This window comes from Gigantopelta aegis, chromosome 7, assembly GCF_016097555.1.
Source record: "Gigantopelta aegis isolate Gae_Host chromosome 7, Gae_host_genome, whole genome shotgun sequence".
NCBI lineage: Eukaryota > Metazoa > Mollusca > Gastropoda > Neomphalida > Peltospiridae > Gigantopelta > Gigantopelta aegis.
Window position 1 is genome coordinate 31441418 of NC_054705.1, and position 27352 is coordinate 31468769.

Consider the following 27352-nt stretch of genomic DNA (forward strand, 5'->3'; position numbering starts at 1 on the left):
AAATCCCAAGACTTATAACTAAAACGTAACTTTAATGATTGTTATAGTAACAAAATATTTGACATAAATGCCCAAAAATTACATTTTACAAGATTTTTTTTTTATTTTTTTTTTTTAAAGTCTATTATGAAACCACCCCAAGCAAACAAACCCCCTCCCCCACTCCCAGCATAGTCTCATGGCACAGTTTACAGTCTACCATACATTCAAATTTGACAGTTGAACTGTGAGCAAATCTAATTATTGCTAGAAAACCCATTTTAGTCTTAAGTTTCATGGCCAGATTACAGTCTACATTCAAAATGCGAATGCCCGAAACCGTAGTGGTATAGGGGCATGTAACAATATTCTCTCTCAAAATGCTAACAATTTGCATTGTCAAGTCTAGATGCCAAAGGTTTTATGGAGCAAGGACCAGAACACAAGATATCCAGTTAAAATAAAGAATACCACACATAATATATCCTAAAATATCAACAGCTATTATAAGTAGAATTAAAATGCCAACAGTTATATATTAAAAATGTGATATTCATGGTTTAAAAATAATAAATTAGTATGATATGTAAAGTGATGGCTGCAAACGTAGCTAAAAAAAAAAACCAAGTAAAAAAAATGTCTCTATTAAAATACAGAATGACACATTAATGGTTGTCAAAAATGCTGAAAATAACATGCATCAAATCAAATTCATGTGGTGTCAGAATTATTTTTCTGTGAATACACTGAACACCACAACAGTATTTCATTGGATTATTTCCCCTTGCATCCATTTCATATTGCCATGGTAATAATTCATACTGCTTAATTGCCAACTCTGCAAATGAAATCTGGGCCAGTTGTCAGATTTTCACGAATTTTGCATAACTGTAAATAACATGTTAAATAAACCATTTCCTTTCATTATAAGTGACTAAATTTTGAGTTCAACATGACACAATTTCCATCACTTTCATTTAAAAAACATTGAAGCTTTTATATATATTTGCAGAGTACAGGTACCAATATTAATTTTAAGCAAAAAAACACAAAATAAAACAAAAACAGAAACCATGTCTTAAAATTTCAGTTGGAATTGCATTTATCCAGAATGCACTCAATATTTGTCTTTATATTTAATTTGTTTTACTAAAATCAATCATGCATGAAGAAATTTCAGTAGACGAACTGTCTAAAGGGGGTGTTCTATCATGCAATTTGTCATAGTGACTTTAATCGTAGTGCATAGGACTAATGTCGTTCCGATTTTGGTGTTATCACAGTACGATTCAATCGCATGCATAATGAGAACGCCCCTTAACCCCCATATCATACGATAATTTTGAGACAAACTCTGCATGTCCACTTGATGCAATATGACTTAATGAAAATACTTCAACTGACCGTATCCAGATTTCGATCGCATGCGACAAGTCGGTGCGACTAATTGCATAATGAGAACGCTGCTTAACCCCCATAATCATATGATCATTTTGAGACAAACTCTTCATATCCACTTGATGAAATATGACTTGATGAAAATACTTCAACATTGACCTTACCCAGATGCACACACATACACATAGACAAACTATCAGATCATAAAGGACCTCACAGAGGTATCCATACAGACACAAAATAATATGATATAAAATATTGCTTATTGTATAAAATTACCTATAACATTAAATGTTTTGTATATTAATCCACTTAATACGAAGGCAAAAAATTAGTCCTATTTACATGAAGAGCGGGACGTAGCGCTCACTCGATGTGCTGTCAGTCTGGGATCGATCCTCGTCAGTGGGCCCATTGGGCTATTTCTTGTTCCAGCCAGTGCACCACGACTGGTATATCAAAGGCCGTGGTATGTACTTCCCTGTCTGTGGGATGGTGCATATAAAAGATCCCTTGCTGCTAATCGAAAGGAGAAGCCCATGTAGTGGTGACAGCGTGTTTTCTCTCTCAATATCTGTATGGTCCTTAACCATATGTCTGACGCCATATAACCATAAATAAAATGTGTTGAGTGTGTCATTAAATAACACATTTCTTTCTTTCTTTTTATTCCCATGAACTTTATAAAATTAAAAATTAAAATAATTCAGTATTTAAACACCATCTATAAAAGTTCGAAAGAAATATATATACAGCACTTGCCAAAGTATGATGTCTTGAATAAGAAAAACTATTTTTCATGTCCAATTTTAAAAATTGAACATTGTATAACTAAGTGTCGTATTATCAGTAAATTTCCACAATACTGAAGTGTCCATTTGTTTTCTTGTGCGGTGTACAAAATCATATCTAGGAAAGCCTAAATGTCATGGTCGTTAAAACAGTTATTTTGTTTTAATGTCTCATTATTTTTCTTTTAACAACTGAATCAATGAATTAATAATGGCCCAACTCTATAATTCCAAATTATACAGAATTTTTTTTTTTTTACATTTCTGTAAATGTAACCATATCCTGCACATCATAACCACCTTTACAAAATGAAGTAGGACTGTTCTTGCATACGATTGGAAATGTTTTCCAGGGCACAATATTTCACGAGAACCATTGTTCTGTTCGTGTGTCGGTTATGCAACTTTAAAAGCACGTAAACCGCCAATCGGTTACGTGGTGAATAAATTAAGTTCTAAAATTTTAAGTACCATATACCAGTAGTCAATATGAAAATCAGTTTTATTTTTTAAAATACATTTGAACCACCAATGTAGCACAGAACCGTAGTTCGTGTTTTTGGATTAGGTAGGTCTAACTCATCAGTTACCTAATTAAAACTCACGTGAACCGACTTCTGGTTACCTAAGATTTTGAAATATTGTCCCCTGGTTTTCATATAAAGATTCTAATGCATACAAAACTTGAAAATATGTGGAGCTGGGTCTTTACTGAATTCACCGATTAATGTTTGTTTTAAAGTTAAAAAACAATTTGTCAATTCTTTTAACAATTGTTTAAAAACAAACTAGCAAATGAAATAATGAAACGATACACCCAACTCAAAATGTATAGTCTACATGATGTGTGAATCAAGATATGAAAAATATTTAATTTATTGTAATGTTGGTTTCAGTAACAATATATACACAGAATGAACAATTTAATGATGGCACAAAATCTAAACTCGCCAAACTATTTTAAAGAAAAACAAAACTTTCTAATAGTATCATATAATTACATTCTATTGAAAAACAAAATAATTCAATAATTAAAATTTCATAAAATTATAACAACTGAATTAGAGAACAATCAAATAAATACTTTTGAAAAATAAAGTAGTTTTGCCTCGGTGGCTAAACAGGGCTAGCTCTGGCATTCGCCAAATTCACCAACTGTGAATTTTAAAAACAAATGGCAAAATTTTATTTTAATTTGGCGAATAAATTTCATGTAATAAATGTTATTTTATTAGAAAATAACGGGGTTTTTGCAATTTTTATAGTTTAAAATGTTCATTTGGCGAACTTTTCTGAACACCCAGAGCTAGCCCTACATTAAGTGTTTTTGACCTGTTTTAGGCAACCACCTAAAGATCGCTTTCCATCAACACAATTTTGCATGTTACCATGTGTGAGTTTATCGATACACTGCATAATATACACAGTACCTTTTCAATACATTTTCCACACACATGTATTCACCTCACTGAAGGAAAAAAGATCGAGGAGTGATTGATCACCATACAGGATTTTTTTCAGGACAGTGACATCATAACATAAAAGTATATACTAGTGGTTTAAAAGTACACTTCGATGATCAGGGATGTGAGAGGGGCTGGAACAAAAAAGCTTGCTGCGGCCGGGGTCCAGGGGCCGCTCAAGGGCCCCTGAAGGAAAATTGTTGTTTGCAACCCCTGGAAGTGCCAAAAATTGCATTCAATGCTAACAAATCTAAACTGGTTTTAACTTATAATATAATATAATATAATATAATATAAGGCACACATCATGTGAAACCATGCAAGTGAACCTTGTGTGGTCAACAGTATTGAACATCATGTTTTTGTTGTTTTAGATGAAATGGAAAAGCGCATTTACAGGTTTCCGCGTAGCTATCACATCCCTGGGTGATGTAAAATTTTATATGCTAATGTGTTTGTGAAAACACATGATAAACTGCTCGCAGAATTGCATTAATGGAAAGCAGGCTTAATAGAATACTAAAAGTGCCCTCTTAAGACAGGTGTCTGTTAATACAGGTTCGTTTGTCCTACACTTTATGACCTGGGAGACAGCTAGATGGCCTCTTATAGGAGGTGGCTCTAATTAAAAGGTGTCCACTTGAGCAGGTTTTAAAAAGGTTTTGTTTGCAAAATAATTTTCAAAGGTACATGGATCCTCTTATTACACTGTATAGTACTTTTGATTAAAATTTACCTGTTTTTATTTTTACTCAGAATATATACACAAACCACAAAATTAAAGGGACAGACCCTAGTTTGTAAACACTAAGGCATATTTTTTCACCTAGACGCTAGTTTCAACCAGTGAAAAATGGACACCGAGTTTGGTTAATTTACACACCTTAACAAATATGGATACAACAGAGTGAAACAAGAGTCTGTGACGTTGAAATACCCTTAAAAATAGACTAAAACGCGACACCATAACCTTTACTTCTCAGACCCACGTGTGTTTTTAAAAATGTGAAAAATGAATTTTGTGCTATTACAAACACCCAGATGACCAGAAAAAGTTTGGTTGCATGGAAATGAATAAGCTAACCAATAAAATATAAGTAAAGTTTCGATTTCAGTGATCATAAATGGCTCTAATAATGAAAAATATGGCTTAGTTTAAAAAACTAGGGTCTGTCCCTTTAAGTATTTTATAATCAACTATACTTTTTAACTGCAATTGCAATGAAATAATGACCATTTTCATTCAATTTATGGTATTGTCATTTTAGGATGTTTTGGCACAAGCATGTGTGTATAATATATTTGATACATTGTTTCAATGCAATGAGATAGATTAGATGTCCGTTCTTGTTTAATTTATCGTACTGACAATTGGGGATGTTTTGGCACAGGCATTTGTGTACGATATACTGGTACTCAATACATTTGGCACAGGCAAGTGTGTATAATATATTATTGATAAATTGTTAAAGTAAATTGACATACAGTTTGAAAGATAATTTATATATTTTTTTAAACTGTCAATAAGTTGCTTAATTTTTTTGTGGGGAAAATACAACGATAAATTTCAAGTAATTAAAAAGGGCACTTCAAATGGTGGACATGCATTTGGTTTGAGGTCAGGCGAGGTTGCAAAGAAATACGTTCTAGCTGGAAATATTATACAAAGTTTGTAAGAAGATCATGTACCTTTAATTATTTTTTGACTTGATACAGAGGAAGGAGAATGGAATGGAAAAAAGGCTGGTAAACTCAGCATCTTATTCACACATGCATATTGTCGTAAACTAACAATGTGTTCGACAGCAACAATTCCCATAACCAGGGCCCGTGCTTATAAAACTTTTAGAGTCCAGACTCAATCTCAATCACACACGCAATTTGTATGGCGTTGCCATGGCGTTCCTGTCTCAGACTCTATTAGAGTCTCGAGTCTAGACTCTAAAGGTTTTATAAGGACCAGGCCAGCTCACTTCCGAGAAAACAAACACTAAGACTTAAAATACATTGCCACGACGCCACATGCTATGCTAAGAGACGTATCATCAAGACTTGACACAATCAACATGGGGGTTGTCTCCCCCTGTGGTCAGCTCGGACACCTGATTAACAACATCCCTCGTACCGGGCCCTGCTATCGCCGAGTGGGGATCAGGTAATTTTACACTTGTGGCGGCGTGTGGCGATGACAACGAAGTCTTTGTTTCCATTATCACATTATTGGTATCTCTATCACAACACTGAGTTTTGCAGTCTGTCTTGTCTGTACTGGTTGAACAGACATTGTCGTTACTCTGCGTGTCCGTTCTCATCAGCGATTGGCTCGGTGTGCAGCAGTCACATGACGACTGTCCATGGTTTGGTGTGGAATCACAGGATGTAGTTGTCGTCGTTCCGTCGGAATTGTTACAGTCGCACAAATACCCGTTACCGTCGACAAGCGAGTCTCTCGGGGTGTCCGAACTGTCCGACAGAGACAATGGGCTGCTGGAGAAGGCACATTTTGGTTGTTCCAGGTTGTCACGGCAACACATTGTGGTGCTCATGGCGATCAGCTCGTCCATGATGTGGTCATTGGGGCGCGTATCGCAGGCGCTCTCGCAGCTCTCCGTCTTACTGGCCTGGCGCGACATCTCGCAGACGACGCTCTCTGTCGCTGACACGCCGGCCTCGCTCTGAGAATTCTCCTCCGCTATCGGGTGAGGCTCGCCCATGAAGCCCCAGGTGTCGGCGCGCGCACGCATGGACGAGGAAAACATGCTCGAGCTGCAGCTGCTGGAGCCAGAGAAGGAGAAGTCGAATGAGTCTGTGTCCATGCTGCGGTGGTCTCGCAGGCGCTGTTCGTAATACAGCTGCAAGACAAGCAGTACACTCAAAGTTAGCCCTTGCTTAACCGTAACAAGAGGGGCAGAAAGCAGCCCAGTGGTAAAGCACTAGCCTATTGCTTTTTTGATAGAAGTAGCCTATGTGTGTGTGAGGGAGGGAGGGAGGGAGGGAGAGAGAGAGAGAGAGAGAGAGAGAGAGAGAGATAAAGAGAGAGAGAGAGAGAGGGGGGGAAGAGAGAGGGGGAAGGGAGGGAGGGAGGGAGGGAGGTAGGGGGAGATTTTATAACTCTATAAGGTGCAGATATGATTACAAAAACAAATCCGGGAATTTTAATGTTGATGGTCTGGTACTGACTTTGGTGGCCCTAGGGTTCGGTTTCACAACGGTCAATAATAGTGGCCTGAAGTCAGAATGTATACAAAGCATCAGTCAAAACCATATTGAAATATTTGGATGGAGAATATGAAGTTCTGTGCACAAACATTGGAAAACCTGGAGACACTGTACAGACAATTAAAAATATACATAAGTTCTTGTACTCATCTCAAGAGACTGACCTTTCGACCTTGAAGCTGTTCAATGGCGGCTGTGACCTCATAAGCGCTGGACGGAGCCGTCAGGTTGAGAGCCGCAAACTGACTGATCACCTCGGGAGTGTGTGTGATGGGTTTCGTCTGCAATGAAAACAAATAACTGACTGATCACCTCGGGTGTGTGTGTGATGGGTTTCGTCTGCAATGAAAACAAATAACTGACTGATCACCTCGGGAGTGTGTGTGATGGGTTTCGTCTGCAATGAAAACAAATAACTGACTGATCACCTCGGGAGTGTGTGTGATGGGTTTCGTCTGCAATGAAAACAAATAACTGACTGATCACCTCGGGTGTGTGTGTGATGGGTTTCGTCTGCAATGAAAACAAATAACTGACTGATCACCTCGGGAGTGTGTGTGATGGGTTTCGTCTGCAATGAAAACAAATAACTGACTGATCACCTCGGGAGAGTGTGTGATGGGTTTCGTCTGCAATGAAAACAAATAACTGACTGATCACCTCGGGTGTGTGTGTGATGGGTTTCGTCTGTCATAAAAACAAATAACTGACTGATCACCTCGGGAGTGTGTGTGATGGGTTTCGTCTGCAATGAAAACAAATAACTGACTGATCACCTCGGGAGTGTGTGTGATGGGTTTCGTCTGCAATGAAAACAAATAACTGACTGATCACCTCCGGAGGGTGTGTGATGGGTTTCGTCTGTCATGAAAACAAACCCACCACTGCAACATGAAAACTAAGGCTAGCGTTCCACTGAAGCAATTTCATACGTGAGATTATCAATATAGTGTAGTGTTTTCCATACAAATTTGGCAAGGCATGGTAGACTAAACACTTTTGGGGCATTTGCACCATTTTTAGCGGACTTTTTTTCCCATTAAAGACAAAAATGACTAATTATTACAAAAAAATAATGTGCTTGCTTTAATAAATGAAAGAAAGAAAGAAAGAAATGTTTTATTTAACGATGCTCTCAACACATTTTATTTACGGTTATATGGCATCAGACATATGGTTAAGGACCACACAGAGTTTTTGAGAGGAAACCCGCTGTCGCCACTACACGGGCTACTCTTTCCGATTAGCAGCAAGGGATCTTTTATTTGCGCTTCCCACAGGCAGGATAGCACAAACCATGGCCTTTGTTTGGAGTCGGTATCTGGATTAAAAATCCCATGCCTCGACTGGGATCCGAACCCAGTACCTACCAGCCTGTAGACCGATGGCCTAACCACTATGCCACCGAGGCCGGTCGCTTTAATAAATGAATAGCAAAATATTTAAGTTATATTTTATTAATTAATAATACATTTTTCGTGTATTTTATAAAGGCAATTTTAGAATTAATTATTGAAACAAGAGTGGTCAGTGAGATACATGATATGCCTGTCAGGAATTTGATGAAAACCATAGATATTAATGAATTTTCCTATGATGTTCAGAATATAGACAAATTATTTGATTTATTTGTATCACAGTGACCTAGTAATTGTATGTGACACACCACCATCCCAAATTGTTCCTACATGTGAGGTTTGATGGTCCTGTATGCATCTGTATGCAAGTTATGGTCCGAAAAAGGATTTACTGTTATGTGCAGTAGACTATGAAAAGTAGGTCACGGTGACTTTGTAATAGTAAATGACACTATCATCATCCCAAGTTGTTCCTATATGTAAGGTTTGATGGTCCTGTATGTAAGGTATGGTCCAGACAAGAAAAAGTTAACAGGTGGATCGATGGACGTATGTACATACGGACAATGCCATACCATAATATGACCCATCATAGACAGGCATTTAGAAAGGCTCGTTTAATCTCAGTGCAGCATGGCGCTGAATAAAGCAAGATGGCACAACTACTGAGGCAAGCTAGGGGAAACACTATAGTAGATATGCACAGAACCCCAAATACTATTCAGATGCACTGACAAAAAAAGAAAAAGAAAGAAATGTTTTATTTAACAACGAAATCAACAAAAAAAAATTATTTACGGTTATATGGTGTCAGACATATGGTTATGGACCACACAGATTTTGAGAGAAAACCCGCTGTCGCTGTCCGATTAGCAGCAAGGGATCTTTTATTTGCGCTTCCCACAGGCAGGATAGCACAAACCATGGCCTTTGTTGAACCAGTTATGGATCACTGGTCAGTGCAAGTGGTTTACACCTACCCATTGAGCCTTGCGGATCACTCACTCACTCAGGGTTTGGAGTCAGTATCTGGATTAAAAATCCCATGCCTTGACTGGGATCCGAACCCAGTACCTACCAGCCTGCGGACCGATGGCCTAACCACCGAGGCCGGTTGCACTGAAAAACCCAAACCATTAATCAACATTCTTTGTCAAACTACATGATACGTTTGTTTTACCATTGACTGCTTCCTGCTGCGTCGATTCTTTCGACTGGGCCGTCGACAGGTTCCGATATATTCCGATTCAAGGTCATCAGATTTTCTCAAAAGTACATATGCCCCATCTTCCAACTCCTCAGCCGGACCACAGACTAAAAGTAACAAATGGTAACGAAATGGAAGAAAAGGAAAGAATCATTTGCTTTACAATCCTCAGCACATTTTAAAATATGACTATATAATTACGGTGTCTAACACAGGGTTAATTTGACAACTTATTTAGAGAGAGAAAGTCTCTAACTTCATTTTTGTGAGTGGGAAACAATCTATGCTTTTTAAATTTTTATTTGCAAGCAAAAGTTTGTTTTGTTTCATGACACCACTAGAGCACATTGATTTATTAATCATCAGCTATTGGATGTGAAACATTTGGTCATTCTGACATATTGTCTTACAGAGGAAACCTGCTACATTTTTTCATTAGTAGCAAGGGATCTTTTATATGCATCATCTCACAGACAGAATAGCACATACCACGGCCTTTGATATGCCAGTCGTGGTGCACTGGTTGGAACGAGAAATAACCATAAGTGCCCACCGACGGGGATCGATCCCAGACCGACCGCACATGGTAAAGATTGAGAAGCAGTTTTAGAAATCAGTCTTTAAATTAGATTTATAGTGCAACCTTTTTTCTACAGACAAACGTTATTAAAAGCTTATGATTGAAAACTATAACTGCTTGTAAAAAATGATTTTCAGCAAGCACACTGTGTATTTTGAGCTGCATCTACCTGTTTCCTGATCAGAGACTCTCAATTTTAAAAAGATAATCCCCACACACTAGGTGGGCCGAATTTACAAAAACTGTTTCTCTTAGATATAGCCCTAAGTTCAGCCAGTGAACGTTTCCTTAACGTTCACAAACTATTTGATTGGTTCCCGACATGGCCATTTGGTTTAATAAGTGTAGAGGACGTTAGGTTTGGCTGAACACGGACCTGGTGTTTAACCATTGTAAGTAGTTACACGTGTGTAAGACATAAAACAGCCTTTGTAAATTCGACCCGGTAGCTTACCACCAATAGAGGGAAGGTTTTCATCCGTTGGTGTTTGAGCTGGTGTGATGTCGGAATCGGAATTCTGGGTGAACCGTTGCAGGTAGTTAAATAGCATATTACACAACAGTTTGTCTTCTTCAAACGGTTCTTTTTCGCTCTCAAAGTCATCACTGAAAATGAGAAGTGTACATCAATTCATATTTAACCTGAAGTTACTGTTTGTATTGGCAGATTGCCATGACCGACCATTTGTTTGTTTTGTATAACACCACCACTAGAGCACATTGACTTGTTAATCATCGACTTTTGGGATACTTTGGTGATTTTGACATATAGTCTTGAAGAGGAAACTTGCTACATTTTTCCATTAGCACGGGATCTTTTATATGCACCATTCCACACACAGGATAGCACATACAAAGGACATTGATATACCAGTCGTGGTGCACTGGCTAAAAAAAGAAACAGACAAACAGGGATCGATCCTAGAACAAGCTCACATCAAATGAGTGCTGTCCCGCCCTGATATGACCGACTAAAGCAAACTGATAACCTGCTAGTTGAAAATTATCACTTGTAACAAGACATAAGCCTGACTCTAATAATTTTTAACTGCATTTTCTTTTCATAGTTAATTTCAATACAATATATAGTAATAAAGGTTTTTTTTTGTGGTAAACGTAACAAGTCTTAATGAATTATTTGATGTGACACATTTTACCTTTATAAAGAATGACATCATAATAAATCTTGTGTGACATCATACCATGATTAGCTTGATGGTATAATTAATATCTGGTTAATGTCAGTTTAAAGAAAACAGCAATTTTTTAAACAAATGTTTCGCTCACATTTCTCTCTGTTGTGCTTTTCTTTCCTCTTCTCGTTTTTTGAAACTCTCTTGACGATATCGTCTCTGGCCGTCCTGGAACGCCTGTCGCTGTTTGTGAAATTCTCCAACCATTGATCGCTTCTTCTCATACAATTCATCAATTTCTGGAAAAACAAAACAAAGGTTTGTTAACAACATACCAACACAATGACTACAACATAGTAATCGTGACAACCAGTGTAAAGAATGAAAGAAAAAACCTCTTTCCACAGACTTTTACTTCTGCTGATCAGCAGCAAGTGATCAATGAACTTTCCTATATAGGACAGCACATACCTAATACAATTATATCATCATACATTAAATGGTGTCAGTGATGATACTTATAATACTTTATGCCATTGGACATTATGCTTTATATATGATTATTAATATTGATTATTGTCTGATGTCCATCTTGTTTAGAAGAGCACTTATATAGGCTCTGCCTGTTATGACTTTTTTTTCTGATCAATAAAATATTTCAAAACAACACAAATACTTATAATCATCATAACCATAATACAATAAATGGTGTCAGTGGTGATATTTATTATCATCATACACTAAATGGTGTCAGCAGTATGATTTATAATCAACATACACTAAATGGAGTCAGCAGTGGGATTTATAATCATCATACACTAAATGGTGTCAGAAGTGGAATTTATAATCATACACTAAATGGTGTCAGAAGTGGAATTTATAATCATACACTAAATGGTGTCAGTGGTGAGATTTATAATCATCATACACTAAATGGTGTCAGTGATGATACTTATAATCATCATACACTAATTGGTATCAGTGGTGGGATTTGATATTGTGATACAGTAAATGGTGTCTATGCAGGGATTTATAATCATCATACACTAAATGGTGAAAGACAGGACGGCCCATACCACATCCTTTGAAATACTCGACCAGGGGAAACACCCATCAGAGAATGGGTCGACTGAGGCAATTTGATCCTATGACTCAAGTACCCCATGCAAGTGATCTACTGACCGAGATAGGTCCTGCCCCCTGGTGACAGACGTCAATCATAAACTAAATGGTGATGGTGGTGTAAATCAAACAAAACCAGAACTAAAAAAAAAAAGCCTTAAACTCACAGCACAAAATTTTACAACATAACCATTCTAAGTTTCTAACCTTTTTTCAATATCTCTGTTCTGGTTTTGTCTGTGAATCTTTTCTTTCTTGCTCCATCTTCTCTATGCTTCAACTCATTGACCTTTTTGAAGTAGTGCTAAAAGACAACCCATATTTCGTTGGCACACCTTACCAGTCATCAAATTAACCATTTTTAAACACTTTAAAATACCCACCTGTGGTGGTGTGTTTTGACTACTTTTAAGTGCAGGGACATAGGTTTGCACTGAAATGTCATTTCATACCCCTGAATGTATTCACATATTTTGCTTGCCATGATATATGGAGGGATGTACATATTATACATAATGATTTTGTATTTGTGTCACAGTTTTGCATTAACATTCGCAGAGATCTTTTTATATAGGGATATGACTGGACATTCTTATAGGGCTTCTCGATATGGTAGCCCCACTCCCATGGCTAGTGATATTCAATGTTGGGCTAGTAAATAACTACTATTGCCATGCCAGACGGCTAATGAGAAAAAAGTCAAATGCTGCAGTTAAGTCTATTTTGTAAATATGAATATCCTCCCCCCACCACATTATGTTAATGTTTTTAAGTTCCGTTTCCCTTTTTAAGTGACATACCCGATTATTACTGTTATTTAGTAAAATTGTATTAACTTAAAGTAGGGCTAGTGAATTTTTAATCGTGGCTTGTAAATTTGTAAAATCACTGATCCAATGACCAGTGGATTTAATAAAAATTCTAAAAGCCTCGTCTTATAGTGTCATCTCATTTTGTTTTTCTTAAGAGTAGACTGGTGTTAAATCACATATCTCAAGCGCAAGTGTACCACAAAGTGGAGTTGCCACGGGCAACACTACTCAGTACAGGTAATGAGACCACTTTTGAAAAAGTAAAAACATTTATAACATTTATAAACTGCTTAAAAAGAACATAACCGTACAGTACCACGACACCATTAACTTTACACATGTGTATAATTAATAACAGAGAAAGGAATGTTTTATTTAACCAGTGTGCGATTTTGCTTAAAAATTTTAAGTGTCATAAGGACTCCCTGTTTGCAAATCTTTACAGCCCACCACCAACCCAGCAAGCCTTGCCATGCGTCTCCAGTAGAACAGAAGATACACTAAATGTTGTGCATGAAACCATGGAAAAGATTGCTATTCAAGACTGTGGTTTCCTATGATTTTGATATATATGATGACTGTGTCATTTCGAAGAGTCAATGTAATTTGTACAAATAATTTTTACGAGCCGTTTGGGCTCCTATGCTAGCCAAGCTAGAGAGTCCGATATGATTTTTTGTGAGCCTCGGGCTCCTATGCTAGCCAAGCTAGAGAGTCCGATATGATTTTTTGCGAGCCTCGGGCTCCTATGCTAGCCAAGCTAGAGAGTCCGATATGATTTTTTGCGAGCCTCGGGCTCGTATGCTAGCCAAGCTAGAGTCCGATATGATTTTTTGCGAGCCTCAGGCTCCTGGACTCTCCTCAAAATCGCACACTGTTTAACACAACACAGGTTAACTATGGTTATAATAGTTATATGGCATCAGACATGGCTGACGACTACTGAGATAATTAGAGAGCAAATCCACTGCCTACATTCCACAAGCTACTTTTTTCTATTAGAATAATTAATAAAACACAAACATAATATGCATATGCAGGGCTCGAACATAACGATATAAAGTTGAGATATAAATTACAGAGGTAGGGAGCATCACACATGGCACAAAAGTGCAATCAGTAAAGCTTCTCAATGATGGCAAAATGTTTACACCTGGTGTACAATATCTGCCAGTATATAACATTACGACATTTAAAATATGTCTACATACAGCAAAACAACCTTTCAGTTTTATTTATTAGCTTCAAAAGTCTTTTATTTTTTAAACTGTCATGGGCAGGCTATAAAATTGCCATCGGTGGGCTGTTTTACCCACTGCAATTTTGTTTTTAAATTGCCGAGGGAGACAAATTCTTAAGTTCGAGCCCTGTGTATGTCTCACAATAATACTGTCGTTCATTCACAATAATGATAAAAATATTGCTACAACTTACATCTCGTTCTTCTCTCATTCTTCTTTGCCTGTCTCTCATTCCATCTATCTCTTTCTTTAATGTCATGTACTGGCTGCAATGAAAATAATACAATTATATATTTAATTTAAACTGTTAAAACCCCACCAACTCTTGGTATTTCTATCTTTACTAGGTATTTACTTTGTTATCATTTGTACTAAACTGCTGTCATAAAATTATCTGAATTTCAAGGGTTAAAAACTCCATCGCCCAAATCATGCACAATATCACCAAAATGACTGCAGTTAAGGAAGGAAGAAGGAAAGGTTTTATTTAGCGATGCACTTAACACATTTTTTATTTACGGTTATATCGCATCGGACATATGGTTAAGGACCACACAGATAATGAGGGAGGAAACCAGCTGTCGCCACTTCATGGACTACTCTTTTCGTTTAGCAGCAAGGGATCTTTTATATGCACCATCCCATAGACAGGATAGCACATACCATGGCCTTTGATGGACCAATTAAGGAAGGAAATGTTTGTTTAATACCACCCTAGTACTCTACTCCTATGGAAAACACTGTACAAAACAAACAAACAAAAAAGACTAAAAAATACTATTGCGACTCCGATTTTAGTGCTTATCAAATCCATTTACGACATTAAAACCAGCAGTGATGTCCACAAGTTGTCAAATACAACAAAGTTATCCCCTAAATAAAGAAATAAGTACTAAAATTTAATATAACAAATACAATTCAAAATATGTTTGCCAAAAACAATTTAAGAATTAGGATATATAATGTCCTTTAATTTGTTACTATTGATTGGCTTAATAATTGTATTTGGCTATAAAATATCAAAGAAAATGCAAATGTTTAACAATATTTTCTATTCTTACTCTAAACTTTTCTTTGATCTTTTCAGACTGTCGATTTCAGCAACAATCTTCTTTTCCTCAGAAATTTTAAAATTCTGGACTCTTAAATTCCATTCTAGTTTCCTAAAATAAAAGAAAAACAGGTGGAAATGGTAATAATGTAATTTTCTCCCTCACAACAGTGATAATAATTAGTTCCATAATAGCATACAATGACTTAATATAAGATGACTAATGTTAATTTATTTTTTCAAATTCACACAGTAACATACACATCTAACAAGCATAAGAATGACCACATTGTTTTTGGTTTATAAAAAAAAAACAATTATGTATTTCATAAACCAAAACCAATCTAGTCATTAATTTTTTGTCATTTTATATTAAAACGAAAAACTAATCCTATAAATAGATGTGTTTCTAGTGTCACGGTGAATGAATGAATGTTTAATGACACCCCAGCACAAAAATACACATCGGCTATTGGATGTCATAAAAAGGTAAGTGTATGAACAGGTATACAAAGATCTAGGCAAGTTAGAAATTAGACCAAAGGTAAAAAGCACTACACTACACAAATAAGAAATCAATGGAATGCAAATATTTATATTTTTGACTTAAGAGAATATTATTCAGAGAATAAATGATTAAAGTGTTAAAGGGACATACCCTTTTTTTTAAACACTAAGGCATAATTTTTACTATTATTTTTGATAACTAAAATCATACTTTACTTAAGATTATATGGTTTAGATTATCAATTTCCGTACATTCGAAGTGTTTTTGTTCATCCTGGTGTTTTTAACATCACAAAATGCCTTTTTCATATTTTCAAAACGCACGTGCGTCTGAGAAGTAACAGTTATGGAGTCGAGTTTCAGTCTGTTTTTAGAGGGTATTTCAAAATTTCAAAGTCAGAAACTCATGTTTCACTGAATTGTAACTTTATCCAAATGTGTTACAGGTTTGTAGATTAACTAAACTTAAGTGTTAATTTTCATGGGTTGAATCTAGGGTCTGTCCCTTTAAGATCTTGACCTCAATAATGCTGTGAGAATGTTAACAATCAAGATATCTGATTAGAGCTAAATACAAACACAAGCTAGAAACAAAGTGCACCAACCTGATTGCTTCATTGTGTCGGTCTTCGGCTTTGTAGCGTAGATTTGACTGTAACTTTGACAAACCACCCATCTGAAAAGATAAAACACTTTTTTTAACAGAAAGGGCTTCACTGAATGTTTTGACCATTTGAAATGACTGACAGGAAGCAATGAAAGAAGGAAATGTTTTATTTAACTACGCACTCAACACATTTTATTTACGGTTATATGGCGTCAGACATATGGTTAAGGACCACACAGATATTGAGCGGAAACCCGCTGTCGCCACTTCATGGACTACTCTTTTCAACTGGCAGCAAAGGATCTTTTATATGCAACATCCCACAGACAGGATAGTACATACCACAGCCTTTGTTACACCAGTTGTGGAGCACTGGCTGGAACGAGAAATAGCCCAATGGGTCCACCGATGGGGATCGATCCTAGACCGACTGCGCATCAAGCGAATGCTTTACCACTGGGCTACATCCCACCGAAATGACTAACAGCTAACATTATTACTATTACTCATATTACAAAGATAATGTTTGTTTAACACAGCCACATTACATTGTTTTGTCATTAGTGATTACCATATATTTTAGGCATTTACTACATATTAAATTAAAACCTTATTTTAGAAATGTTATAGTATAAATAAATTGACTACTTGTGTTTTTTAATACATAAAATATATCAACTGTGTGTAGTTTTTGTCTCAGCATACATGTAGCCTAGAAAAAATTTACATCTCAAAAAACACTCATGATGAATCCTAGATATAGTTAAAGTTTTTTTGTTTAACAACACCACTAGAGCAGATTGATTTAATAATCATCGTTTATTGGACGTCAAAAATTTGGTAATTTTGACACTTGGTCTTAGAGAGGAAACCCGCTAAATTTTTTCATCAGTAGCAAGGGCTCTTTTATATGCACCATCCCACAGACAGGAAAGTACATACCACAACCTTTGATATGACAGTCGTGGTACACTGGTTGGAGCGAGAAATAGCCCAATGGGTCCACTGACTGGGAGCGATCCTAAACTGACCGCACATCAAGCGAGCGCTGTACCACTGGGCTATGTCCCGCCCCAATCCTAGATATAGACTAATATTATCAGTAGCAAAATATAAAACACAATACCATCTGTCGTTCCAGCCAGTGCACCACGACTGGTATGTTAAAGGACGTGGTATGTGCTATCCTGTCTGTGGTATATTGCATATAAAAGATCCCTTGCTACTAATGAAAAAATTTAGCAGGTTTCCTCTCTAAGACTATATGTCAAAAATACTGAATGTTTGGTATCCAATAACCAATGATAAATAAATCAATGTGCTCTAGTGGTTTCGTTAAACAAAACAAACTTTTGAAAAAACCCCAATACCTTCTGTGTTATGGCCAGGTTTAAAGCTCGCAAATCATTGTCCACCTTCTTTCTCCTCTCTATCGTGGCCTCTTTCTCGGCACGGATGTTCTTCGAATCAGATATCTGGCTGCTTGCGCCAAACGATTTCTCAATTTTGTCAAGATAAAATAACCAGTTAAACCAATAAAAAATTACATTCACAAATTGTGATAAGTTAGAAGATTGTGTGTTCACAGATTCTGCCAATGTTGTGCCACACAGAATTAAGTCAAAGCATTTAACTAAATCTTACGAAAATGTTATGTTCCTGAAGGTATACAGGTCATGTTGGCTTATAAACAAATAACACATTCAAACATTACAGCAAAGGGGAGCGGGTGTTGTACCAGCTACATATTAGATTATAGAACCAAGAACCAATCTATTATCTTCAGATTTGGAAGGAGCCTAATGCCCCTTAGAGGCACCTGTCTTAAGAGGCCACTTTTTGGCACTACCTCTGCCCCCTCCCGCTACCGATCCTGGTCGAGATGCCAGAGCTCTCTTGTGTTCGCCAGTGCAGGTGGTCCCTCCTCCAACCCACCCCAACCCTTTTTCTGCCTTGGATGGAGGAGCTGGCATAAGATAATTGGAAAATTATATTTAATTAACCTTTATTGTATTTCAATTTATTTAGCTGACTTTATAACTTACAACCAAAATATAACAGTGAAAACAGATCTCTGTAATATTAAATAGAGGATACAATTTCTGTTTCCTTCTGTCGGATTTGAACCATGAGACCCTCGACTTCATCTTCCAGCTTCTTCTTACTTGGAGGCCGAGCCCGCCTCAACTCTGTAAAATATTAATTTTATTCCGAGTTATTGGCAATAAAACAGCAATTTTAAAACATTACTTACCATGGCATATTAAAAAAGACAGAAAACACAAACAACGGTTGCTTTTATAGGGAGACGAAAGCAGGCAATGCATGTGCAAAAAGATTGTTGCATTAAACACATCAGTTATGCTTTTTTGCTGAAAACTAATTTTATTCAATTTTTTCTCTGATTTGAATAAAATCCTCTTTCACTTAAAATTATTACCAATATGTTATTTGTCCACATACTTAATATATGTGATCTGACATTTCTATAAGAGATTATTCAGTGAAATACCCATTGTGTTATTTATGCCTCTCAGTATAGTCTGACACCCAGTAGCTGATGTTTTTTTTTTTTTTTTTTTTTTTTTTTTTTTTGCTGGGGTTTCATTAAACATTCATTCATTGCCAAAATTGATAATTAATGGACAAAGTTGTAAGTAATGTGTAAGTTAACAATTGCCCCCCACCCCCCCCCCCCCCCCACCCCCCCAAAACCTCAAAACAAACAACTATTACAATACCAGTGGCTGGAAATATTTTACACTGGCTAATAATTTAGAGTCTGCAGCTTTAATGATTACAATGAAGGGATAAACATTAGTAAATAACTTATGTTGTGTATACTATTTTGTTTGAATATCACCAGCTTCTAAATGAAATATTACTACCTTTGTGTCGTATACTATTGAAATTATTTATATAAGTACACGTAACCTTAGTTTTGTTAAATACACATTAAATACAGCTTTGAATATTAATAAACTTTATCATGTGTAACCTTGGCCTCATTGCATCTGGTACCATCTTGTATTTCTTATACAGCTATGATGAAATATCTTTGGAGCTTGCATCACTTTCGGCTTAGACATGTTTAAACAACCTTCTCAATACAACAGACTTGCAACAAACCTTTGTACCTGTATATTATATCAGTATGTACATATATTACATACAAAAATACCTTTCACATACCTGTAAAATATATCTGTATGTACATATATTACATACAAAAATACCGTTCACATACCTGTAAAATATATCTGTATGTACATACTAGTATATCACATACCTATATATGGATGTTTTAGAGTGGGTTTCCTTACATGGTTTAAAAGTAAATTTTATTTTTCGAGTGATACATGTAGCCTGCACTGGCGTAGGAAATGGGGGGGGGGGGCAAGGGGGGGAGGGCATGTGCCCCCCATCACTTTTCAGATATTTGTCTTTATATTTGCTTTATAATAGTGTAAAAGTGTATAAATATAAAAGTGTGCGCCCCGACTTTTTGGCATCTTCCTACGTCACTGCATGTAGGGTATATTTTAAAAACTGCATTATTAAAATGCAAAGCTAGCTCTAACACTGAGAAACTGAGCAAATTTTAAAAACTGGCAAACTTTATTTATCTTAGTGAAACACATGTAATCTCATGTAATAAATAACTAGGCATATGCAATTTGTTTTAAGTTTACTAGTTTACTAATTCATGAACACTTTCTGTCAATTCAGATCCAGTCCAGATGTCTTTATTCTACAACAAAAGGTGTGTCATAATATGCACATTATTCCATTTTCTATAAATACATTTTGACTAATTATGTTTATGCATGTATTGCTATATATTTTCAGAAGCCGATCTAGGGGAGCCACAGGGGCCCCCCCCCCCACCCCTAAATTTTGCGACAGTTATAAATTTTATTATATATTAATTTTCTTCTTTTTTTCGATCCCCTCCAAACCTCCCCCAAAGTTCCATTGGCATTCCACCTCATGTCATTGGGGCCCGCCTAAATAGATTTTCTGAATCCATCACTGATTTTTGTGTGCCACAGAAGTTGCTTCTACTGTATTAAAACCAAAAAAATTACCAAAAGGTTCACGGTTGTTGTTTACAAATTCCATGTTTATATCCAACTAGAGACACCAGAATGACGATTCTTAAGTTTACCAAGAGGTCACAATATCCAATTAAATTATTAAACAAAACACACACTGGAAGGTGCATTAATATACACTGTTATTACTGGCTTCTCCAGTCGATGGCATCATCTAATGCAAGACTATACCACCTTTCTGCTGGGTCTTCCACCACACACACACAGCAGAAACAAACTGAACACTGGGGAATGTGTGTGTGTGTGTGTGTGTGTGTGTGTGTGTGTGTGTGTGTGTGTGTGTGTGTGTGTGTGTGTGTGTGTGTGTGTGGGGGGGGGGGGGGGGGGGGGGGGCTGACCTAGAGACTGACTAAGTAACATCCAGAGCACAGAGGGTATATTAGCCACTAGGGGGATCTGAGGCAGTCATCAGAAAGCTGTTCAAGCACACCTGTTGTGGGCACAACTTCCGCCGACTCCGCCAGAGAGTTCTGTCCACACAGAGCCATTATACTGCAAGCGAAGAAAACAATATGCATGCAAGTCTGTTGACTGGTGAAGAATGCATCATGTCTATTAATAGCTGCAGGTTAACCTGTGACTATACTAGCCATGTGGCAGTCCAGCAGATCTACACACTAACATGGATCTATGTAGGTCAGTGTGTTACAGTTTGTTACACAAAGAAACACAAGGCGATACCTCAGCTCACAGGTGTTCGCATTGTGGAACACTTTAAAAACATAGCAAAATGGGTGAAGCAGGATTATCGCAAATGGGTGGGGTGGAACACTTGAAAAACATATCAAAATGGATGGGGTGTTGATTATCACAAATGGGTAGGGTGGAACACTTGAAAAACATATCAAAATGGATGGGGTGTTGATTATCACAAATGGGTAGGGTGGAACACTTGAAAAACATATCAAAATGGATGGGGTGTTGATTATCACAAATGGGTAGGGTGGAACACTTGAAAAACATATCAAAATCATTGAAAATGGGTGAAGCGGGATTATCACAAATGGATGGGGTAGGAAGCACAAAAATATAGGCTGATAAAAGAGAAGTTTGAGAAACAACCAGAAAGTGTTTATTTACGCTGCATCGTTTAGTAGGGGGCGGAATATAGCCCAGTGGTAAAGTGTTCACTTGATGCGTGGTCGGTCTAGGATCGATCCCCGTTGGTGGACGCCTATTTCTTGTTCCAGCCAGTGCTCCACAACTGGTGTAACAAAGGCTGTGGTATGTACTACCCTGTCTGTGGGATGGTGCATTTAAAAGATCCCTTGCTGGTAATCGAAAAGAGTAGCCCATGAAGTGACGACAGCAGGTTTCCTCTCTCAGTATCTGTGTGGTCCTTAACCATATGTCTGACGCCATATAACCGTAAATAAAATGTGTTGAGTGCGTCGTTAAATAAAACATTTCTTTCTTTTTCCTTCATCTAGTAGTTGGGGAGGGCGGGGGTGCATTAGTATTAGCACAGGTCTTCAATGACTCTTCACCAGAAACACACACACACACACACATGCACACACATTCACAAACAGGATGTTCATGCACTAACAGAAACACACACAATATGTATTTTACATACTGTAGATCCTGAAATTAATGCATCCCTTATCTGTGAACGGTGATTTCATCAAAGTCATAATGCAGACAAAGTTACAGTGAACTTGAACAGTAAAAACAAAGAAATGGTCGACCTCAGGATTAGCATGCTAAAACCCATTCACGCGCGATGGGTGTCAAAAGAATGTAATTGTCATCTTGCTGGACTATTGGGCAATTAGCCTGCCTTGCCTTCGATTCAAATTCTTTATTACTTTAAAGTTTTTACAACTTATCAGCATTATACAAACATAAACATAAAATAAATAAATAATGTACAAGATAATGGTGGAGAGTGATTTACATTATTGAATACATAATATTACATACATATACACGCACGCACGCACGCACGCACGCACGCACGCACGCACGCACGCACGCACGCACGCACGCACGCACACACGCACGCACGCACGCACACACACACACACACACACACACACACACACACACACACACACACACACACACACACACACACACATATATATATAATTCAACATATCAATTTTACTAATTAATGTATTATTTGGCTATATGTCATTATTGAGCATATGCCAGAGGTAAAGTATACGTTTATGCTACCAGGTGCAGGTTCTGTATTGTACAGTGTTAAACAATTTATTCCAATAATTTATTTCTTACATTATTTGCTCGTACTAAATATTTCCTGAGGTTATTAAGTTCTTTAATATTACCAGTACTTAGAAGTTGAATAAGTTTAAAAACGCTTGGATGTCTTTGGTAATAATGTTTTATAAATTTGGTTCTTATATTATTGAATCTGGGACATTAGAGAATAAAGTGATACTCGTCTTCTATTTCATTTTTATCTTTCAATATTTTTGTATCTACCCAATTCTATATTTAACTTATGAATTGTTTTCCAGTTGTGTTTTATAAATATATTAGAATTTTAATCTTTGTTGTTTTTATTTTTTTAATAACGTGGGACATAGACAAAGCATAAAAATAAATGTGTCATATTATTAATGCGAATAACACAAACTCGCATTTTTCACATTAATATTATGATTGCATTCATTTCAGGATCTACAGTATGCTAAAACCAGAATTAAAAAAAAAAAAAATCAAACTGAGAAGGTGCCCCAACAAAAGCAATAATTCAAAGCACTATATTATTTGTTTATAACTAATGGATCTTTGATGGAATTGGGCAATATAGTACATATAAAATGTGTTTTGTTTGTTGGTCTTTTTTTCCCCATGCATATTGCATGCATTTGGGTTGTTGTAACAAAAATACCATTTATTTATTTCTGATGAGTCCATTAACATCACCAAGTTAGTTATTGATTTGAAATGTGACCTAGAAACAGAAAAACTACTACATGTACTTAATTCCTTTGTTCACAGATGTTAGTTCTATAACCATACTAGTTAATTAGGGAAAAAATAATTCACTTAACAAAGTGTCATAAAGGTATATAAATAAAAACTGATTTAATGATAGAAACACGTACCTACATGTACTCAACAGACATTATCTAGTTTTTGCAATAGTTTAGGGAAATTGTTTATTCCAGAGCTCGAATTTAACAAAGGAAGGAAGGAAATGTTTTATTTAACGACGCACTCAACACATTTTACATACGGTTATATGGCGTTGGACAAATGGTTAAAAACCACAAAGATATTGAGGGAGGAAACCTGCTGTCGCCACTTCATGGTGTACTCTTTTTGATTAGCAGCAAGGGATCTTTTATATGCACCAACCCATAGACAGGATAGCACGTACCACAGCCTTTGAGATACCAGTCGTGGTGCACTGACAGGTATTGATCCCATATCGACTGCGCATCAAACAAGCGCTTTACCACTGGGCTACATCTTGCCCTCGAATTTAATGACGGCACCAACAGCAATTGCCGGTTTTGAGATATAAACTGCTGTGGAACAGGAGCATCAACAACACCAATCTGTGCTGTTGAATAAAAATGACTGCTGTCGGTAAAATCCTCAGTGATAGTAAAATGAAACTATATCTGGTATACATCATCTGCCAGTATTTTCTCGTTCCAACCAGTGCAACACAACTGGTCAACGGCCGTGGTATGTGCTTTCCTGTCTGTGGGAAAGTGCATATAACAGATCCCTTGCTGCATTAGGAAAAAATGTAGTGGGTTTCCTCTTTAAGACTATATATCAAAATTACCAAATGTTTGACATTCAATAGCCGATAATTAATAAATCAATGTGCTCTAGTGGTGACGTTAAACAAAACAAACTTTATATGCCAGTATTTAAGATTTGTACATCTGAAATATGTCTACATGTAACAAAGTAACCTTTCAGTCAGATTTTATTTAATGACGTGGATGACAAATTATTAACTTTAGGCCCTAAAGGTGTACATTATAGATATTTAAAAATGTGACATTTAAAAATACTTATTTAATACATGTTGTGCAATGAAACAGTCAGTTGCTTAATACAGGTCAGTTGGTTTTATTGATCATATGAAATTCGCAGAATACAGTGCCCACTTAAACTTAGTAAACTACCGGCAATAAATTATTGTTTATATGTTAACAAAGATTCTTCCTTAGGCCGAAAGATTTTTTTTACTCGTTTCCTATTACATGCTGGAAAAATATAGAGTAGGTAGGTAGGAAAAACATTTTATTTTGGAAAATAATTTTATTTATGGAAATTAAATAAAGGTGTTGACTACCGGTATCCAAAATAACCTCTGCATGTATAGAAATGCATTATGCAAACCAACAATACCATTTATCACAGTGTTTTCCCTAGAAATGAAGTAAGGCATGGTAAAGTGACGTTTTGGGGGCATATTTTATGTGCAGTTTTAAATATAAGGGCTTTTTTTTCCATTATACAATTTTCAAAAGGACAAAAACCGTATGGCCATTTTATTTTCTATATCTATTTCATAACTTAATTTTTAAAAAAGCAAATATGTAGTACTATCCACATAGGTGTGTTTAAAGGCTTCGTTTTACATGGGCAACTTATAAATTTATAAAAAGCAAGGCATTTTGATTTTGAGGGCAACATGCAGCTAACCTATCTATGGGAGAGTACATACAAAAGACCCCTTGCTGCTTAATAATAGGCAGAAGGTTTACTCTCATACTAACACTTAACTTCTGTACTGGTCCAGGACAGACTTGGTTGAACCTTAATTGGATAGAAACCAGTAAATAAGTTATAACAATTTCTTTTAATGAAAACTGAAAAGAAGGGTTCTATATTTATCTGTCCAACAATAACATTTAAAAAAAATGTTATGAATTTTATCTTTCCTAGTGTATCTAAGAAATGGTAGACTTACCAATTTTATAACTTGCAATGTTAGTTTTATTTTGTATGCATCCAGTATTAAAGTACGCACTTGAAGCAATCAATTGGTCCAATGAATAGAAATGCAGTACAAATGCTCAGGATGCTCAAACGAATGTTGAAAAGTAAAGTTTGTTTTATTTAACGATGCCACTAGAGCACATTGATTTTTATCTTTAATATCATCAGCTATTGGACGTCAAACACATGGTCATTCTGACACTGTTTTACTAGGAAACCCGCGAAGTTCCCAGTGACCACTTACAAAAATTAACGAAACGCATTGAGATCTTACTGACATATTTAATCATTTGATTTGGCAGTAAACTCCATTAGTATCGGTATACATTCCCTCCCCTAGTTTATCAGAAGGTCACTAAATTACTACAAGGCCAGTTTGTCGCTGGAGTAAATCATTAAATATAATTATTATTATTATTATTATTAATTGGAACACCTCGCTACACTAGATGTAGAGTAAATCGGAAAAGATCGCATATATTCGTGAAAACAATTTTCCGACTCTTCGCCCGATATCTCACGAAAGTTACCGAACTTCAATTTGAAGGGAAGTAACTCCATCAATCAATTGTTAGAAGAAAACATTTCGTGGCTAACGGGTCGCCAATAAAACTAAATTTGCGACAGTCAAACCACCGATATACGTCCGCAAATAGAAAACACAGTAGGGTTATCCCCTAAATGACACCAAATTAGTGCTTGTGATAGTTTTGGAATGTTTTCGTGGAAATCGTTGTTATATTAAAAAAACATTTTTGGATATACAAAAAAAGTTTTAGGGTCGGCAGGTTCAAATTAGGGTCAGTCGGGTAACCGGAAACAAACAATATTTTATGATACGCCTTAGTGATTTCCCTAGAAATTTGGCAAGGTATAGTAGCCCAAACACTTCTGGGGCATTTTCACCATTTTCGGGGCACATGTTTTTCATGAAAAATACACAAAAATGAATTGAAATAAACATTAATGTAATTTATGTGCTTGCTTTAATAAATGAATGGCAAAAGATATAAAAGGCATATTTTATTAATTAATAATACCTTTTTGGGTGTTTTATAAAGGCAATTTTAGAATTAATTAGTGGAAAAGGCTTGTTTAATCTCAGGGCAGCATGGTGCTGATTAAGGCAAGATGGTGCTAGACTATTGAGGCATGGTGCTGCACCATGCTAAAACAAGCTAGGGAAAACACCATCCTTTATCATATGTCTTCTCTAGCTTTTCTTCTTGTCTTTTCCTTGTGTCCAAGAATGACAGAAAAACTATGTACATGTCATGCTGACTATATATTTTATTTTATTTTTAAATTATGGGGAATGTGTCACCTAGTCCAAAAACTGGGGTTTTTTCACAGCAATAAAAACATGTTTAAACCACCTGTTAAACTTTTAAAGCATTCAGAGATGGAAGTAGGTTATGCAAAAAACTCCACCCCAAAACCCCAGAAATTCCAATACTGAGATTGTCCCTAGAGTTAGGGTTGCATAATGGTCTAAAATAGTAGAACCGGCCTCGGTGGCGTTGTGGTTAAGCCATCGGACTACAGGCTTGTAGATACAGGGTTCGCAGCCTGGTACCAGCTCCAACCCACAACAAGTTCTTAAGAGATCAGTGGGTAGGTGTAAGGCTACTACACCCTCTTCTCTCTCACTAACCAACTAACAACTAACTCACAGTTCTGGACAGATAGCCCAGATAGCTGAGGTGTGTGCCCAGGACAGCGTACTTGAACTTCAATTGGATATAAGCATGAAAATAAGTTGAAATGAAATGAAATATGCTAGCTGATAGGTAATGGCAGGTACATGAAGTACATGTTAACAGAT

At 36.5% G+C, this 27352-nt stretch overlaps 1 protein-coding gene across 1 annotated transcript in view; it reads right to left on the reverse strand.

Moving 5' to 3' along the window:
- Positions 1 to 4541: 4541 nt before the first annotated feature.
- Positions 4542 to 27352, reverse strand: part of LOC121377389 — a 33934-nt gene continuing 11123 nt past the window's right edge. Inside the window, exons 2-12 of the mRNA XM_041505371.1 lie at positions 18566 to 18657; positions 17839 to 17967; positions 16467 to 16537; positions 15365 to 15466; positions 14497 to 14569; positions 12458 to 12554; positions 11283 to 11427; positions 10450 to 10601; positions 9389 to 9522; positions 7015 to 7131; positions 4542 to 6483 (exon numbers count right to left, since the gene is read on the reverse strand). Coding sequence (XP_041361305.1) covers positions 5677 to 6483; positions 7015 to 7131; positions 9389 to 9522; positions 10450 to 10601; positions 11283 to 11427; positions 12458 to 12554; positions 14497 to 14569; positions 15365 to 15466; positions 16467 to 16537; positions 17839 to 17967; positions 18566 to 18657 — 1919 coding nt within the window. The 3' untranslated portion in view covers positions 4542 to 5676. The remainder of the gene's footprint in view (positions 6484 to 7014; positions 7132 to 9388; positions 9523 to 10449; positions 10602 to 11282; positions 11428 to 12457; positions 12555 to 14496; positions 14570 to 15364; positions 15467 to 16466; positions 16538 to 17838; positions 17968 to 18565; positions 18658 to 27352) is intronic.